Source organism: Mesoplodon mirus (genome assembly GCF_964341445.2).
Source record: "Mesoplodon mirus genome assembly, chromosome: 5".
NCBI lineage: Eukaryota > Metazoa > Chordata > Mammalia > Artiodactyla > Ziphiidae > Mesoplodon > Mesoplodon mirus.
The window spans coordinates 111,634,448-111,653,749 of NC_138980.1; the positions used below are offsets into that span (position 1 = coordinate 111,634,448).

The window sequence follows — 19,302 nt, forward strand, 5'->3', positions numbered from 1 at the left end:
CCACAGAGCAGAATAAAGAAAAAGATTGAAAAGAATTGAGAACAGTCTCAGAGACCTCTGGGAGAACATTAAAATACACCAACATCCTAATTATAGGGGTACCAGAAGAAGAAGAGAAAAAATAAGGGACTGAGAAATATTTGAAGAGATTATAGTTGAAAACTTCCCTAACATGGGGAAGGAAATAGTGAATCAAGTCCAGTAAGCGCAGAGACTCCCATACAGGATAAATCCAAGGAGAAACATGCCAAGCCACATATTAATCAAACTATCAAAAATTAAATACAAAGAAAAAATATTAAAAGCAGCAAGGGAAAAGCAACAATTCATACACAAGGGAATCCCCATAAGGTTAACAGCGGATCTTTCAGCAGAAACTCTGCAAGCCAGAAGGGAGTGGCAGGACATATTTAAAGTGATGAAAGGGAAAAACCTATAATCAAGATTACTCTTCCCAGCAAGGATCTCATTCAGATTCGACGGAGAAATTAAAATCTTTACAGATAAGCAAAAGCTAAGACAATTCAGCACCACCAAACCAGTTCTATAAAAAATGCAGGGCTTCCCTGGTGGCGCAGTGGTTAAGAATCCGCCTGCCAATGCAGGGGACACGGGTTCGAGCCCTGGCCCGGGAAGATCCCACATGCCGTGGAGCAACTAAGCCCGTGCGCCACAACTGCTGAGCCTGAGCTCTAGAGCCCGCGAGCCACAACTACTGAGCCCACGTGCCACAACTACTGAAGCCGCCCGTGTGCCTAGAGCCCATGCTCCGCAACAAGAGAAGCCACCGCAATGAGAAGCCCGCGCACTGCAACAAAGAGTAGCCCTTGCTCACTACAACTAGAGAAAGCCCGCGCGCAGCAACGAAGACCCAACACAGCCAAAAATAAATAAATAAAATAAATTTATACAAAAAAAAAATGCAAAGGAACTTCTCTAGGCAGGAAACACAAGAGAAGGAAACGACTTACAATAACAAACCCAAAACAATTAAGAAAATGGTAATTGGAACATACATATTGATAACTACCTTAAAGGTCAAAGGATTAAATGCTCCAACCAAAAGACAAAGACTGGCTGAATGGATACAAAAACAATACCCATACATATGCTGTCTAAAAGACACCCACTTCAGACCTAGAGACACATACAGACTGAAAGTGAGGGGATGGAAAAAGATATTCCATGCAAATGGAAATCAAAAGAAAGCTGGAGTAGCCAATTCTCATATCAGACAAAATAGACTTTAAAACAAAGACTATTACAAGAGATGAAGAAGGACACTACATAATGATCAAGGGATCAAACCAAGAAGAAGATATAACAATTGTAAATATTCACTCACCCAACATAGGAGCACCTCAATACATAAGGCAAATACTAACAGCAATAAAAGGGGGAATCAACAGTAACACAATCATAGTAGGGGACTTTAACACTCCACTCTCACCAATGGACAGATCATCCAAAATGAAAGTAAATAAGGAAACACAAGCTTTTAATGATACATTAAACAAGATGGAATTAATTGATATTTATAGGACATTCCATCCAAAAATAGCAGATTACACTTTCTTCTCAAGTGCACATGGAACATTCTCCAGGAGAGATCACATCTTGGGTCACAAATCAAGCCACAGTAAATTTAAGAAAATTGAAATCATATCAAGCATCTTTTCTGGCCACAATTCTATGAGATTAGAAATCAATTACAGGGAAAAAAACATGAGAAACACAAAAACATGGAGGCTAAACAATATGTTACTAAATAGCCAAGATATACTGAAGAAATCAAAGAGGAAATCAAAAAATACCTACAAAGAAATGACAATGAAAACATGACAATCCAAAACCTGTGGGATGCAGCAAAAGCAGTTCTCAGAGGGAAGTTTATAGCATTACAAGCCTACAACAAGAAACAAAAAAATTTCAAATAAACAATCTATACACCTAACGGAATTAGAGAAAGAAGAACAAACGAAGCCCAAAGTTAGTAGAAGGAAATAAATCATACAGATCAGAGCAGAAATAAATGAAATAGAAACAAAGAAAACAATAGCAAAGATCAATAAAACTAAAACCTGGTTCTTTGAGAAGATAAGCAAAACTGATAAACCATTAGCCAGATTCATCAAGAAAACGAGGGAGAGGAATCAAATCAATAAAATTAGAAATGAAAAAGGAGAAGTTACAACAGACACTGCAGAAATACAAAGCATCCTAAGAGACTACTACAAGCAACTCTATGCCAATAAAATGGACAACCGGGAAGAAATGGACAAATTCTTAGAAAGGTATAACCTTCCAAGACTGAACCAGGAAGAAATAGAAAATATGAACAGACCAATCACAAGTAATGAACTTGAAACTGATTAAAAAGCTTCCAACAAACAAAAGTCCAGGACCAGATAGCTTCACAGGTGAATTCTATCAAACATTTAGAGAAGACCTAACACCATCCTTCTCAAACTCTTCCAAAAAATTGCAGAGGAAGGAACACTCCCAAACTCATTCTATGAGGCCACCATCACTCTGATACCAAAACCAGACAAACATACTACAAAAAAAAGAAAATTACAGACCAATATCACTGATGAATATAGATGCAAAAATCCTCAACGAAATACTATCAAACAGAATCCAACAACACATTAAAAGGATCATACACAATGATCAAGTGGGATTTATCCCAGGGATGCAAGGATTCTTCAATACATGCAAATCAATCAATGTGAAAAACCATATTAACAAACTGAAGAATAAAAACCATGTGACCATCACAACAGATGCAGAAAAAGCTTCTGACAAAATTCAACACCTACTTACGATAAAAAGTCTCCAGAAAGTGGGCATAGAGGGAACCTACCACAACATAAAAAAGGCCATATATGACAAACCCACAGCAAGCATCACATTCTCAATGGTGAAAAACTGAAAGCATTTCCTCTAAGATCAGGAACAAGACAAGGATGTCCACTCTCACCCCAATTATTGAACATAGTTTTGGAAGTCCTAGCCATGGCAATCAGAGAAGAAAAAGAAATAAAAGGAATACAAATTGGAAAAGAAGTACAACTGTCACTGTTTACAGACAACATGATAGTATATATAGAGAATCCTAAAGATGCCGCCAGAAAACTACTGGAGCTAATCAATGAATTTGGTCAAGTTGCAGGATACAAAATTAATGCACAGAAATCTCTTGCATTCCTATACACTAATGATGAAAAATCTGAAAGAGAAATTAAGGAAACACTCCCATTTACCACTGCATCAAAAAGAATAAAATACTTAGGAATAAACCTACCAAGGGAGACAAAAGACATGTATGCATAAAACTATAAAACATTGATGAAAGAAATTAAAGATGATATAAACAGATGGAGAGATATACCATGTTCTTGGATTGGAAGAAGCAACAACTGCAAAAATGACTATACTACCCAAAGCAATCTACAGATTCAATACAATCCCTATCAAATTACCAATGGCATTTTTTACAGAAGTAGAACAGAAAATCTTAGAATTTGTATGGAGACACAACAGACCCCGAATGGCCAAAGCACTCTTGTGAAAGAAAAAGGAGCTGGAGGAAACAGGCTCTGGACTTCACACTATACTACAAAGCTACAGTAATCAAGACAGTATGGTAGTGCCACAAAAACAGAAATATAGATCAATGGAACAGGATAGAAAGCCCAGAGATAAACCCATGCACATATGGTCACCTTATTTTTGATAAAGGGGGCAACAATATACAATGGAAAAAAGATAGCCTCTTCAATAAGTGGTGCTGGGAAAACTGCACAGCTACATGTAAAGAATGAAATAAGAACACTCTCTAACACCATACACAAAAATAAACTCAAAATGGGTTAAAGAGTTAAATGTAAGGCCAGATACTATAAAACTCTTAGAGGAAAACATAGGCAGAACACTGCATGACATAAATCACAGCAAGATCCTTTCTGATGCACCTCTAGAGAAATGGAAATAAAAACAAAATAAACAAATGGGACCTAATGAAACTTAAAAGCTTTTGCACAGCAAAGGAAACCATAAATAAGACAAAAAGATAACCCTCAGAATGGGAGAAAGTATTTGCAAATGAAGCAACAGACAAAGGATTAATCTCTAAAATACACAAGTAGCTCATGCAGCTCTATATCAAAAAAACAAACAACCAAGTCCAAAAATGGGCAGAAGACCTAAATAGACATTTCTCCCAAGAAGATATACAGATTGCCAACAAACATATGAAAGGATGCTCAACATCACTAATCATTAGAGAAATGCAAATCAAAACTACGATGAGGTATCAACTCACACCAGTCAGAATGGCCAACATCAAAAAATCTACAAACAATAAATGCTGGAGAGGGTGTGGAGAAAAGGGAACCCTTTTGCACTGTTGGTGGGAACGTAAATTGATACAGCCACTATGGAGAACAGTATGGAGGTTCCTCGAAAAACTAAAAATAGAACTACCATACAACCCAGCAATCCCACTACTGAGCATATACCCTGAGAAAACCATACTTCCAAAAAAGTCATGCACCATAATGTTCACTGCAGCTCTATTTACTATAGCCAGGACATGGAAGCAACCTAAGTGTCCATCAACAGATGTATGGATAAAGAAGATGTGGCACATACATATATATACAATGGAATATATATACAATGGAATATTACTCAGCCATAAAAAGAAACGAAATTGAGTTATTTATAGTGAGGTGGATGGACCCAGAGACTGTCATACAGAGTGAAGTAAGTCAGAAAGAGAAAAACAAATACCATATGCTAACACATAAATATATGGAATCAAAAAAAATGGTTCTGAAGAACCTAGGGGTAGGACAGGAATAAAGATGTAGACTTAGAGAATGGACTTGAGGACATGGGGATTAGGAAGGGTAAGCGAGGACGACGTGTGAGAGTGGCATGGACATATATACACTATCAGATGTAAAATAGCTAGTAGGAAGCAGCCGCATAGCACAAAGAGATCAGCTCGGTGCTTTGTGTCCACCTAGAGGGGTGGGATAGGGAGGGTGGGAGGGAGATACAGGAGGGAGGAGATATGGGGATATATGCATATGTATAGCTGATTCACTTTGTTATACAGCAGAAACTAACATACCATTGTAAAGCAATTATACTCCAATAAAAGTGTTAAAAAAAAAACTTCTCATGATCTAACGTCAAGATAACTCAAAACATACCTTCAGTTTTTATCAAAAATATGTTCTACTCTCCACAGCATTTTACAAATATATAAAAAGACAATGCCTTAAGAATATGTCTGTATTCAGAACAATGTATTTAATAATGCTAATTATTTAAATAAAACTTCAAAACCCTCACCTACGCAAACAAAAATTAGAAAACCCTTACCTGATGATAGCAGTACCATTATATTTTGCTGAGGGTTCCCCAATGAGGACGTGCCTAGATGATGGAGCTATCCCAACTTCTCCTGACACTCCCTTATCTCCTCGAATGATTATTGATGCGCTACCTGAGTTGAAGATGATATACCACTTATGTAGAAAACACATGGATTCACTTAGTACATGCCTGGCAATGTTCTAAGGGCTTTACATATACTAATCTTGTGAGTTGGTCCTCATGACAATCATATAAGTTAGGTACTAATATTATCCTCATTTTACCAGCACAGACATTTAAGCACATAGAGGCATTGAAGACACTAAGGCAAATGACTTGCCCAAGATCACACTTTAATGAAAGGGATAAAGTGGGCAGTACTTCCACTATCACTCCCATGATAAATAAGTACTCTTCTACCATGTGCATTAATCCACTTCTACAGTAACCATTTTGTAGCTCACTGAAATTGGCTATGTAGCTGTATGTATTAGCTATGTAGCAAAAGCTAGAATTCTTGGGGGCCCATTTTTATTTTTAATTTTCTGACTCTACCATTTGCTTCTAAGTGTTACTACTAAAATAGAAATAAAAACCATATCAAGTAATTTGAGTATTCATATCATAATTTAGCAGTAACTTAAATAAAATTGTTTCCAGAAGCACACATTAGAGTTTAATGAAACAAAGGATTGGATTACTATACTATCACTTTCTTTGGCAATGGATTAATGGAATCAAGAGTGGTTTGTCAAGTGCAAGTATGTGACAGTTAGAAATATATTATGAATTTTTTATATTAACAAATGATTTACCTTGATCCACTGGTATATTCTTGTTCTTGCATCTAATTAGTCTATATAATATCAACACTGACATTTAACACGATGTAGACAACTGAGCTGACTTAAGACTTATGGAAGAATATAATGCAAAGATATGATTCCCTCAAATGCTTGCTGGAAGTACTCTAGATATAAATGCAAAAGGAATAACTACCCTAGGTGATTTCATAGGTGACAGTACACAATACTCTCTACAATTCTGCGAATTTCCTTAGCCACGGAATTCTGCTTCTTTGACCATGAACCCTTGCATAGGATGAAGTTCTTGATGGCAAAAAAGGACATGCAACAGTAACTAAGCTTTCATATCAAAGTTGCTGGGCCATTTTTTTATGGTTATTACTATTTGTACTATAATGAAACCGTTTTAGCTCCAGTAATCCTTTCTCTCCAGACCGAAGAAACAAATTTTCACATGGACCATAGGCAAGTGAGAATTATGATGCCTGTTTCTGAAATGTCAAAATCTAAGTAATTACTTTCTGATCAAAATAGGCAATAGATAGGCTGAAAGAGACATAATAAGATGCTAAGTTTTAAAATAACATTTTATTACAAAAGTAACATGTGATCATTGTAAGTAGGTATAGAAAATATAGGTAATCAAAAACCACTATCAACATTTCAAATAAATAATTCCAAACATGTTTATGACATGCATGTGACAAAAAGGGGATCACACTGAACATGTTGTTACAAAGCCTATTTTATTAATGTAACAATTATCCATGTAATGAAGTGTTCTTAATTTTAATGTAAGTAAGGCTTTTTCTGCCACATTTTTTGAATAGTTGCATAGTATTCTGTTACATTTAACCAGTCTCCTACTGTAGGATCACTTAAAAAGCTTTCATATTTTACTTTATAAACACTGCTAAAACAAACATCTTTATCTTTTTAAAAATCACACAGCTGAGTAGTATGAAGTCTTTGGCATATGACCTTACCAACATTGGGTATGGTAATTTTAGCTTTAAAAAGTCTTTAGCTGTTATACAAGTAGGAAATAACATCTTTAAGATTTAGAAAATGTTTTAGGAATTATAAAAACAAATACTACCTATCTTTGTAACTATTGATTATCTGGTTACATTTTTCTAAAAATCTACTTTTTAATTTCCAAAAATGTCGATTTCTCTTACCTTTTATTGGAGATATTTCTACCTCATCAACTGGTACCAGCTGAATGGTGAAACTCCTGTCCTCCTCCAACATGGCGTCTTGAAGTGTGTGCAACACAATGGTCTTCTGGGACTCAGTCTACATCAAATGAGGAGGAATAACACATTTTCCAGATTGACCAAAGTTAAGTTTCGAATGTTCCCATTAGCAGAATAACATTTATGTTCATAAGCATTTTTTAATGTGTGTCCTTTCTGTGCCCTAGAATTATGAGTTTCTGCTAGAGAGAATTACTATATAAAAATTAGCTCTGAGCATAAATCCGATTAAGGTCCGTAATAGGAAAAAGGGGGGAAATGTTAACACAACTTTTAAATTTCCTGAAAATTTTCAACCATTGAAAGTTCGATCACTTAAAATTAAATGGTCACAGCATGATGTAAATAGATGAACGTCATAGGTTTAATACTTTATAAAGGTTATCTTTCTACTACCCATTTTTGCTCCTTGCCCTCTACCCACGCCTGCTTCCTTCCCATTCCTTCCATAGGTGTTGATCTCAAGCATTTTCACTATCATGCCTTCCCTCTCTTGGCTTAAACTTAGCTCAGTAATTTCTTGGAACATGTGCTAAGTTTTCAGTGTAGGCTGGAAGAGAAAGAATAAGGAAAAGCAAATAGATAGAAGACAACCAGCTTAATACTTTGAGACATAACCGTGACAGAAATCACTTTTATCTTTACCGCCTCCTCCGTATGCTGATTAAAAAAACTCAAATTTGTCCTATGCATCACTGATTAGTTTTCTATAGTTTGAATTCTGCAGTTTATTGCTTCTTATGTACATCTTAGTTCCGCAATTGCATCTCTTGAGATTTTTATTATTAAAAGCGTTATTCTAATCTCTTCACTCAAGCTGTCCTCTCTTCATAAGAGTCCTTTTTTTATATTTTACAGTAACTGTACTTCTTAAAAATTTTGTAAGAGCTGCTAGGAAAATGTATACTTCCTGCCTCAGACCTTATTAAATGCACTCATGGAAAATCTATAATTCCTGGGATGCAATTAATCACTCCCATCCCTTTTACTCTCTGCACATTGTCAATTAGCGGCTCTGAACTATGTGCTTAGCTACAAAGCCATTTGTTAGAATGGAGACATAGGTATGTCAGTAGCTGAATATACAAGAACAATAAAGCTATTATGCAGAGGTACATGGAATGCACCAGGTTGGTAAGCAAAGCACAAGATGAAGAGGGTCAAGTCCAGGGTGACCCATAAACTCACCCCTCCTGATGCAGTACTCTGAACAAGGACAGCCTTATCCCCTGGGGTAAAAGATCAGACTATTTGCCATTTTGGTATGGATATCCTGCTCAACACCAGAAAGTCTTTCTAATCATCTGGGAAGTAGATCTAGTAACTGGGAAATGACTGCTCATTATTACTATGGAAAATCTTTAAAGAAATTTCAAAGTAATTTCTAAATTCTTCTCATGACAAATGAGAAGTTTATAGAGGTTTAGGGCATGCAACCGAGGTGTTTCTTGAGCCATCGCATATCAGAACCTAAGAAATGAGTGGATGAAATATCTGTGCCATCTGGCTTGAGATCTTTAATTCCATTAGAGTAACCAACACCTCAAAAATGGTGGCAGAATGTCTAAGTGGCAAATGGATTGCGAGAGGGCATCACCGATTAATTTATTCATCACCTATTAGAAAACTGAATGAAAAAAAGTATTTGCTTTTGTGTTGTTTGGTGTTGAAAGCTCTGATAAAAGGTCAATAGACTCAAAAAAAATAGATTGACCATGTTTCACTGGGACCATCTTATCTTTACATGTTTGGTCAAATTTCTTTTAGAAAACCACCTCGGGGACCTTCTACTCTCCTATTTAATTTTTTAAATTCTATTTCGTTTATGGAAATTCATCTGCTTAGACTTTCTATATCTACTATTTACCTATTAGAGTCAGTTTCATATAGATGTTTATATTCATTTGTCTAGATATGTACAAAGTAATCTCTTAAAATTTTATACTTTCTCCTTTAATGGTTCTTTCTTGCTTGTTCTTATTTTGTGAGGTTATTTTTTATTGCTTTTTAAAAAACTAATTCATCAGTTCTACTGTTTTTCTGGTTTTTAACTAATTTCCTTTTGCTTTCGTTTTTACTAATTTAGGAAAGATTTATGCAAACATGAAAGCAAAAACCATAAAAGATTGATAAATCTGGACTCTCCAGTTTCTTCTCTTTGGTCTATTTGTCTGTCCCAGAGCCAGTATCATACTGTCACATTTACCTGTGCTACATATTATCTTAAGTTTAGTTAGGGAGGGGCACCCTCCATTCTTCTTTGTGAGTTTCTGAGACTATTCTTGGTCTTTTGCATTTCCATATGGATTTAAGAATCAGCCTGTCAATTCTCTTCCACCTCTCCATCCCTCCTTCCAGGAAAAAAGAGTTCAGAGTTTGATAGATAAATGCTCCTTGGTTCTCGTTACACTGCATTCACAGTGAAACTCTGTGCTCAGATTAACTGGGAGGAAGGTATCGCCAGGATTCCCTCCGAGAGGCTCTGTGTTCCACATTTCAGAGCCTGAAGTTCTGTGGGTAAGACGCTGCCACTGGATCCTTTTAAGCAGGGGGTGGCATAACGAGATCTTCCTTATAGAAAAGTAGCCTTACTCAGTGGCACGGATACTGGACAGAATAGGGAAAAGACTTGGAGTAGGAATATCAGTTAAAAGACCATCCAAGGAAAGAAGATGGAGGTACGGATTGTCACAGCCATGACAGAGTAGGAGGAACAGAAAGGGTATTTAAAAGGGAAAACTGACTAAACTCAGCTGTCAAATATATGCAAGAGTTACAGAATGGGTAGCGATGGGGATGACACCCAGATGTCCGGCTCGGTTGACTGGTTTTGCCCTCAATCAGGGGAGGGTATGTCAAGAAAAGAGCAGTTTTAAGGGTGGGATGTAGGTAGCATCTGAATTAAATCTCAGACATCTTGGGTGTGTGTGTGTGTGTGTGTGTGTGTGCGTGCGTGCGTGCGTGCGTGTGTGTGTGTGTGTGTGTGTGTGATTTTTCTCCACGGTGCATATGATTTCAAAAAATTCAGAAAATCAAACAAAGACAAATTAGAGAAAAACTACAGGAGTCCTGATGACGATTATACCTCATCAAAATGAAGTGTCCCATTCAAAGGACTGAGGTCATCTTTAGCCATCTCATCTATGGTCCACTGAAGTCGGATGGCTCCTTTTCCTCCTGGGGACCGGACAACTGTCAATGTCACATACGAATCAGGGTCATCAGACAAAAGGGATTCATCAACCATTACCTGAAAAAAAGAAAATCCAGTAAGGTTTAAAAAAAAAAAAAAAAAAAGAGCAAAAAGCAGCAGGAAGAACAAACAGAATCTCATTTCTCTTCTCAATGACTGCAATTTTTGAATTTAGAACTCTAATCACAGCATGTTACAATCATGTGGTAGAAAAAAAATGTTTCACCAAATCCCATTCCCTTTTTGCCCTAGACACTCAGCTACTTGGCATTTCCTAGCCCCTTCTGCAATTAGGTGGAGCTTGTGACTGAATTCTGGCCAAAAGAATACAGGCAGAAGTGAAGTATGCTAATCATAGTCTGGCCATCAACTTCCCACACAATCTTCCACACTCCCTCTTTCTCCATTTGCTGGATGACTAGAGGAGGACAGTCACAGATGGAGAGACTCTGGTGCCTGAGATGCCAGTTGGAGAAGAGGTACCCATAAGACCCCAACTAGGAACAGTGATGTAGGACTTTTGCATAAAGAAGAAATAAACTCTTATCATATTAAGGAACTGAGATTTGGGGGTTCTTTTATGGCAGTCAGGCTCCCCACATAATACAGACCTAATACGAATTACACATATTGACTCTGTGAAGCAAAGTCCAAACTGAGCCTATACTATGCACCTGTTATGTAAATACAAACATATAACACAATGCTTTCCATTTTCAAGAAAGACACTTAACGAGTGTATAATTCAATCTTGTTGGGGTCTTTTTTCATGAGATTTTTGCATTGGTGCCAAGAGTAGGGATTTGGAGCCAACTGATATTTGTTGAGCTTCTAATATGTGTCAGTTCTTGCACATACTTTATCTTATTTAAGCCTCACAAAAACTCTAAGAAAGCTGAGGAGCACAGATATACATGTATTTGGAGAAAAGGAGCCTGCGATTTAGTTCAGATGTTTTGACTCCACACGCAGTGCTGTTCAAAGCACTCCTCAGACACCAGAAATATCAAGTAAGAAAAAAGCAAAGTGAGAAAGAAAAAAAATCCATTATAAACAAACTGCGTATATAAGTCCTTTTCGTTTCCATAGATAATAATATTCTAGTTTCAGTTTCACAAGCATATTTCCAGGAGTCTCTGCGATTCCCAGTGCTTTGGTATACTCAGCACATTTCCCTGTAGAAGCTTATTAATTTTGACAGATTAATACCAATAATCCTTTCTCAGTGTTCTTCAGTTCTGAATATAATCTGTCTCACCAAATAATACTAACAGAATGTTCACTATGCACACAATATTGTGTATTTTAGATACAGGTTAAAAGATAAACTCCAAGTTATCAAGAGCTATTGGTTATAAGAAAGATAGGATACAAGGAAAGTAGCCACAAAGGGCTGAGCCACAAGCTACTACTAATATTATCAACAATTAAAACAGCAATTGACACCTATTGAGGGTAAAGCCCAATTATATGTGCTTTACATGTTATCAACTCACTCCTCACAACAAGGGTTTGGGTACCTTAAATCTTACTTTTAGACTATAAGACAAGTTGGAAATCGGAGGCTATTATAATAAGACAGTAGTTCCCAGATCAAGGATGCACTAAAGTTATTGCAGTAAGGTTTACGACAGCAGTTAAGATAAAATGAATAAACAGAAATTATTTACGAACAGTAGCATAACTCCTTCATTTTCTCAAAAGGTGAGAGAAACCTGTAAATATACCATCCAATGGCTAAGTCCAAAAGTGTGACAAAGCTAAAAGCAAAAACATTATTATAACATTTCATCAGTTGGAGGTTGGACTACTTAAACCCTGAACCTTTTATCTAACCTCAGAAGGTAACAGAGAATACATTTTTAGTACATTTAATACATTTTATAAAAATAAATTACATACTCGTATATATTAAAATATTTCTCTGCATATATGCAAAGAAGGCCTGGATGGAAATATAACAAAATACTAATGATATCTATCTTAGAGCAATAATATTATGGGTACTTTTACTCTTTTCTTTACACATCTTGTATTTTCCAGACTTTTTAGGTTGCCTAGAAAACATTCACAGCTACTCTTTTGTGAATCTACCACTCTTTACAAACACTTATATCTGCTCATTCCTTTCTCGAGGAAGAAAAAGAGTCTCAAATAGGCTACAGCAGTAGAAGGGTTCTGTTCCTTTTATAGTTTCCATTTTCTTATGAAGTTGAAATTTCAATGATCAAATAATTAGGCAATTATTAGGGTTTATCTAAATTTTGGAGCATCTAGGAAGCCCAGCCCTGATAGGCAAGTTGCAGGTCTAGCCTTGCATCCACTGAACAGTAAAGACAATTGGCATTAGACAATTTGCTATTATTTAAAATGATCTATGGTGAATTACTGATTACCTATAAGTGATTAAATAAAGGGAATGGTGACAAAAGAGCCAGAAAAGTTGCTGTGTCTATCGAAATTATCTAAATATTTGTATGATTATTTCATCTTGAAATTTCCTTTGAAAGGTAAATCATAATGATGATGATATAATCATTATGTCATAATAATTATGATATAGTTTATAGTACCTCATTGTCTAGTTAAGGTAGAGAGAGAATTTTGTACTAGCCAAAGCTTTTTTTTCTCTCTCAGGGGTTGAACCAATAATAATTAGGCTCACTCTTGCAGGTCTTAGAAGTAGGCAGCCAATGAGAAGTAAGAGGGGAGAGAGAGGGAAGAAATACAGAGAAACACAGGAGCTGGGGTGACTGTAGTGTTTTGTTCAGTATAAATCAAGATAGAGGGCCTGAAAGGTGGGGAATATAAATCCCTCCTCAGCTAAATCCATTCCTGGGGTGTAAAACCGGAGCATGACAGAATCCTGCCTTGTAACCAGGATGGCAGTCTGGTAGCAGAGCCGGTACAGAACAGAATGTATAGACAAAAAGTACCTCGTAGTCTATTACACCCCTTTGTAACTGCCTGATGTTAAGAGCTCTCACTACTATCAAACTGTGTGCACAGGTTAGCAGATTGGCCCCTAATTCAAAAGCCAACTCAAAAGAGCCTTGAGAAAAGAACTATAAGTAAAGAGTAATGCAGAGGTTTTTTTTTAAATAAAGAAAAAGACCTTTCTACTACAAATTACATGAAAAAATTAGCTTAGGGGAAGGCACCCCACTTCCTGATATATTTCACTTACAGTCTTTTCTTCAAATCCAAACACTCCAAATGGAGAATCATTCTGTGGAATAACAACAGTTACCACAACATCTTCTCCAAGTCTGCCACCTCCAGCCACCCTGATTAAGGAAATATTGAATATCTCCATGCGTTCAAATTCAGCATCATCAATTATAGTGATTTCTATCACTGCGATAACCTATAAAAGAAAAGAAGGAAAGAAGGAAAAGAGGGAGGGAGAGAAGGAAAAAGGGAGGGAGAGAGGGTAAAATGCAATAGCAATTTTTGATCGCATACATTTTAACTTTTTAGTTGAAACTTAGAAACATAGTACCAAAGAAAAAAGCAGGAATTTTTGCCTGTGGTGTTCATAATACTATTTTAAAGTCAGGGAATTCCCTGGCGGTCCAGTGGTTAGGACTCTGCGCTCTCACTGCCGAGGGCCTGGGTTCAATCCTTGGTCAGGGAACCAAGATCCCAGAAGCCGTGCAGTGCAGCCAAAAATTTTCTATAAAAATTTAAAAATTAAAAAAAATAGTCATATTTATAGTATTTCAAAGTCAAAACTTTTCAGTCTATTGTTTCCAAGATAAAGAAAATTATATATGTAATAAAATATAGGATAATTTATAGATTCAAAAAAACAATGAAGGCTTATTCTTGATGAAAAATATTTAAAATGTCATGCAGGCTCTAATAACCATTGCACAAACATAAATTTTAGTATACTTAGCATTAATACGACCTGATATAAAATGGTACCATATAAATTATTATCATCTTCTGTAACTAGAATAAATCCCTTCGGTTTCAAATTACTGTTCTTGTAATGTAGGGAAAAAGACAGGCAGGAAGAAAACCCAAATTTCATGTTTTTAGAACTTTGTGATCAGGAGTTCATTCATCTGTCTGGATCTAAGTTACAAGTTTTTATAACTTATAAATGAGTAAAACTTTGGTCCAGCTTGTGATTTCACTATTAGTCATAAAAATATCCCAGCTGTATGTCCATATTTAAAATATTTTCTGTAACCCAAAGGGAAATGACACAGACATTTATCAAAAAATGTTTTCCTACCTAAATCCACCTTTAATATAGTAACAGAGAAAAGTGAGAAATCTGGACATCACATTCAGAGAAAGAGGAACCTGAACAAAATCAAATGCTAAAATATAAGCTTGTCAAAATGTCTGCACCTCAAATCAGTACTGTAGAACACAGAATACTTTCCCTACAGGATGTTAAATTTAAGAATGATGATGGTCCTAAGGGTGCTGCTAAGTGATGGGACTTTAACTTCATGAAAAGAATAAAGTCCTGATAATATAAAGTTGGAAGGTTACTTCAATGAAAAATCAATTTATTTGTTTCTACTTTTAACATGAAAATCTGCATTTCCCCTCCTTTTAGTAGGAAATGTTTTAAAGTCTTAAATTTGTTAAAATCTCATGATTTCAAATATTAACAACAGACCTTTATGTGTAGGAAAATCTAGATCTGTATGCTTATCTTTTAGCAGTATTTACTATCCCCCTAATGGCAACTAGTAAGTTGATGCATGCTGTGCAAATCTGTGCAGGCAAAATCAGACTGAATCTAAATAGATACTGCTATTTGAAGCTACTAACATTTTCATGGTTATTCAACATGCTTTTTCCACTTACTGATTTAAAAATTTATCAAAACACCTTATTCTTACATATTGCAAAATGCCCAGTTCACAAGCTTACAATTCTTAAGGAATTATTTTGTAATTTTTAAGATTGGTTGGCCCAAATCTAGAATACTGTTTTTCAATTTTTTCCAGTTTTAACTATTTTGTTCCTTTTCTATCATTTTAGTGTTTTTTAATTGTAAAAAAATCTTTGGGTAATAATAAATGTACATAATAATAAATGTCTTTAGTAATAAATGCATACACTTCTACTGCAAATCCTAAAAAAAATTTATATTTATAATCCTTAAGAAACAACTAGAATATAAGAACCTAAAGTTCATAGGAATAGCCTAGTTCATCAGGCAGTATTTTATACATTCTTAGGTACTTCCAAGCCAGTTATTATCATTTTATAACTTCTATTTAAAATAGAGTAAGGTGGGGAATTTCAGAGAGGGTAAGATTCTTGCCTATTTATATTCTCTTCCCATGTCCATTAAAAAATTATACATTAACTAACGATATCTCTGTTGGCTTGACATGGAAATTTTGAATTTAATACATTCAGCAATCACTACTGCACATTCATTTGGTGGATGCCTATAAAATGTTTCAAGTACAACCAAAACATGTTAATATGTCTGTAACTAGCATACTTGTGTATCTGCAAATTCAAGAATCCCGTGAGATGGCTTAAAGTCTTCCAGGCCAGCACTGTCCAGTGTTACTTTCCAATAAACAGTTACTGCCCCGAAGCTTCCAGCCAGCCGGACTACAGGAACTTGAAGAATGTTCAGGGGTGGAGGTACCTCATAGGCAGTAATAACTCCACCAACATCCTTTAAATAAAGAATATAAGTTAAAATGCAAGACAAACGTAACTCATGTAAGTCATCACTTTCTAAACTTATTATTTCTACTATTAGTTCTTATACTTCACTCTTCAAAGTAGAAATCAATAGTTGACTATAAGTATGCATATTCGGTCTTCAGAACTCTTACATTTAAATGTAATGTAAATAAACGTGCTTAATCCTTTGTTCTAGCTCAAAGAGAACTAAGAATTAGTCTATAAGAAAAACTTTAAGATGGGTATTTATTAATACCTACAAGAAAAGTCAATTACTTTTCAGAAAATATATGATACTGGCCAAATCAGCAGGTACAAGCTTTTGTTATTACTATAAATACGTGAAAGTTCCTCTCACTCTGGTAACATGAAAGTTAAAAACTCCTCTGGGATCATCATTTTCTTCAATCATTATCTCAACTATTTCCATCCCAGGCCTCCGCACACTTGGCTGTCCTGCAGAGAAGTCAGAGTTCACCAGGTACACCTCAGTGATGTTGACAATAAACCCTTCCTCCAGCTCGGGGGCATCATCCTGGGGGTAAGGAACAGGGGGAGGGGAGAGAGATGGTGTTTTATTTTTTTTAATATATTTGATTTGCATTGGAAATACAATATTTTTCAGTAAAGAATGACTGTCCAGGGCTTCCCTGGTGGCGCAGTGGTTGAGAGTCCGCCTGCCGATGCAGGGGACACGGGTTCGTGCCCCAGTTCGGGAAGATCACACATGCCGCGGAGTGGCTGGGCCCGTGAGCCATGGCTGCTGAGCCTGCAAGTCTGGAGTCTGTGCTCCGCAACGGGAGAGGCCACAACAGTGAGAGGCCCGTGTACCACAAAAAAAAAAAAAAAAAAAAAAAAAAAGGAATGACTGTCCACAGGCATGGGCAGCTCTACCACACATATAAAAAAAGATTCCTTTTTATATGTTAGTACATCTCCACTGACAACTTCAGAATCTTAGGGGATATTCAAGCTTATTGGTGACGTTTCAATGGAAGCCACATACTCATGAGCAAGTAAAATAATTTTTTAGAAGTATCTATCCTACAATTTTGACCACATCCTACTGAATATGTTTTACATATATAATATCCCCTCAATTTAGGAGAAACTGGTAAATGCTACATACATCTTAAAAAGTGAAAGCTCTGAACTTGTAAATCTAATTATAATCCTATATTTTAATTAACTTTTTAAAAATTGTTGCCTTATCTTTCAATAGGTAATAAAAAATTTCAAAAGATAGAAAGAATACCTAGAGAAAAGGAAAGGAAACCTCCGCTCTGTCCCATCCCTTACATCTTTCCAGAATGTCCTCTCCAGAAGCCACTATTACCTAATGCCACTAATAACACTATTAATAACACTAATGTTATTATACAATATTATATGCATTTAATAGGATATGATAATAATTAATATTATATGTAGGACTACAATATATAAATACAATATTTAATCATATATTAGTGATAATACTAATAACAAATTTCAGTTTCTTGGGCATCACTACAGACGTATATACACATTCTCTTTAGACGAAGGAGAGAAATAGAGCGAGAGCACTAAAACCAGATCTAAACACCATCTGAAGACTAATTTTAATTCAAGTGATTTTATCATGGAATGAAAACACTGTCTTGTAAAACCAATAATAAAAATAACCAGATTGACGTGGGTATTTTATTCATTCAATCATTAGCTGAAACCAACTAACAAAGCAACAGAAGATCCAACCAGACACATAATCAATCCAGATTCAATGCTTCAAAGTTCATTCAAACAATATTCCTGTTCACAAATATAAACAATTAATACACTTCTTATTTTATCTTTCAGTTATTAAATAGTCATTCATTATTAAATATTAGGGTGGGTGGGAGCATTAGAGTACTTGTATCTTTATATTTAAAAAGCACCCTTTTTAAAGATTTTACCTTTAAGAGCATCACATTTTTATCTTCAAGAGTATTTTCCTTTATTTTATATCACATTCATTGCAGCCTTAGACTCACCGGCAAAATGGCAACTTTGACATAAGTTTCTTTTATGTTTTCTTTCATTATTATCATTGTTTCTTGTAGCACATAATCTTCATTCTCAGTGGCTTGATTACTGACGTGCAGTAAGAAATTGGGTTTAGCTACCAACTGAATGGCTATGTTTCCAAGTAGCCCTTTATTTCGAACAACTTGTAACTGAAGAGTGGTGATGTTCTCTGTGAGACAGACATGCCTTAAGTTAAGTAAGCTTTTCTATTTGCTGTTGATGCTATTCCAAGCACTTAGGATAGACTGTTCTGCACTACCCCTTTCAGACAGGCAAAAAAGAGAGGTAAAACAAAGACAATGTATACTCCCAGGGAGTATTTAGTGTTTTATCCACCTTGTCTCCAAAGTTGTGCTGAGAATCACCACACGCTGTTAGCATTACATCCCAGTTCTAAACCTTCACTTCTGGTACTCTAATTCACTCTCCTATGTTGCACATGTCATGCACTTTAACAGAAACTGCTGAAAATCTTAGGAAAGTGCATACCTGCTGGTTGAGCAGAGGGGCTAATTACAAATGCTAGGAAGATTCTTAACGAAAACTGAAAAATTAAGCACATAGAGTCATCACTTAATAACTAATCATTAGAAGAAGAGCAATTTCGTTCTTACAGTAAAGATGGCTATCACAAAGCTCAAGGTATTTCCCAGCACGTATTTTTTATTTCATTTCTTAGATTTTTAAAATTTAGTTTGCTATATAAATGAAAAAAACTGCTTGTCAATTTCCCTACCAGTCTGTGAATTTCTAATGACCAAATACCATGTCTTTGTTTCCAGAACACATAGCACAATTTCTGGTACTTACTAGGTGCTTCAAAAATGATTGTTGAATGGATAAATGAACAGATCATTTTATTTTAAGATTGCTCTTTCTATTCCGATATATACAGACATATAAAGACCTAGATGCATAATTACACTTC

The 19,302-nt window shown here is 35.7% G+C and overlaps 1 protein-coding gene across 1 annotated transcript in view; it reads right to left on the minus strand.

The window, feature by feature from the left end:
- ADGRV1 (adhesion G protein-coupled receptor V1) overlaps positions 1 to 19,302 on the minus strand; it is a gene marked incomplete at its 5' end in the record, with an annotated part of 528,497 nt that overhangs the window by 363,235 nt on the left and 145,960 nt on the right. The window contains 7 exons of the mRNA XM_082623775.1: positions 5,398 to 5,521; positions 7,379 to 7,496; positions 10,542 to 10,706; positions 13,837 to 14,016; positions 16,132 to 16,314; positions 16,684 to 16,860; positions 18,341 to 18,543. Coding sequence (XP_082479901.1) covers positions 5,398 to 5,521; positions 7,379 to 7,496; positions 10,542 to 10,706; positions 13,837 to 14,016; positions 16,132 to 16,314; positions 16,684 to 16,860; positions 18,341 to 18,543 — 1,150 coding nt within the window. The remainder of the gene's footprint in view (positions 1 to 5,397; positions 5,522 to 7,378; positions 7,497 to 10,541; positions 10,707 to 13,836; positions 14,017 to 16,131; positions 16,315 to 16,683; positions 16,861 to 18,340; positions 18,544 to 19,302) is intronic.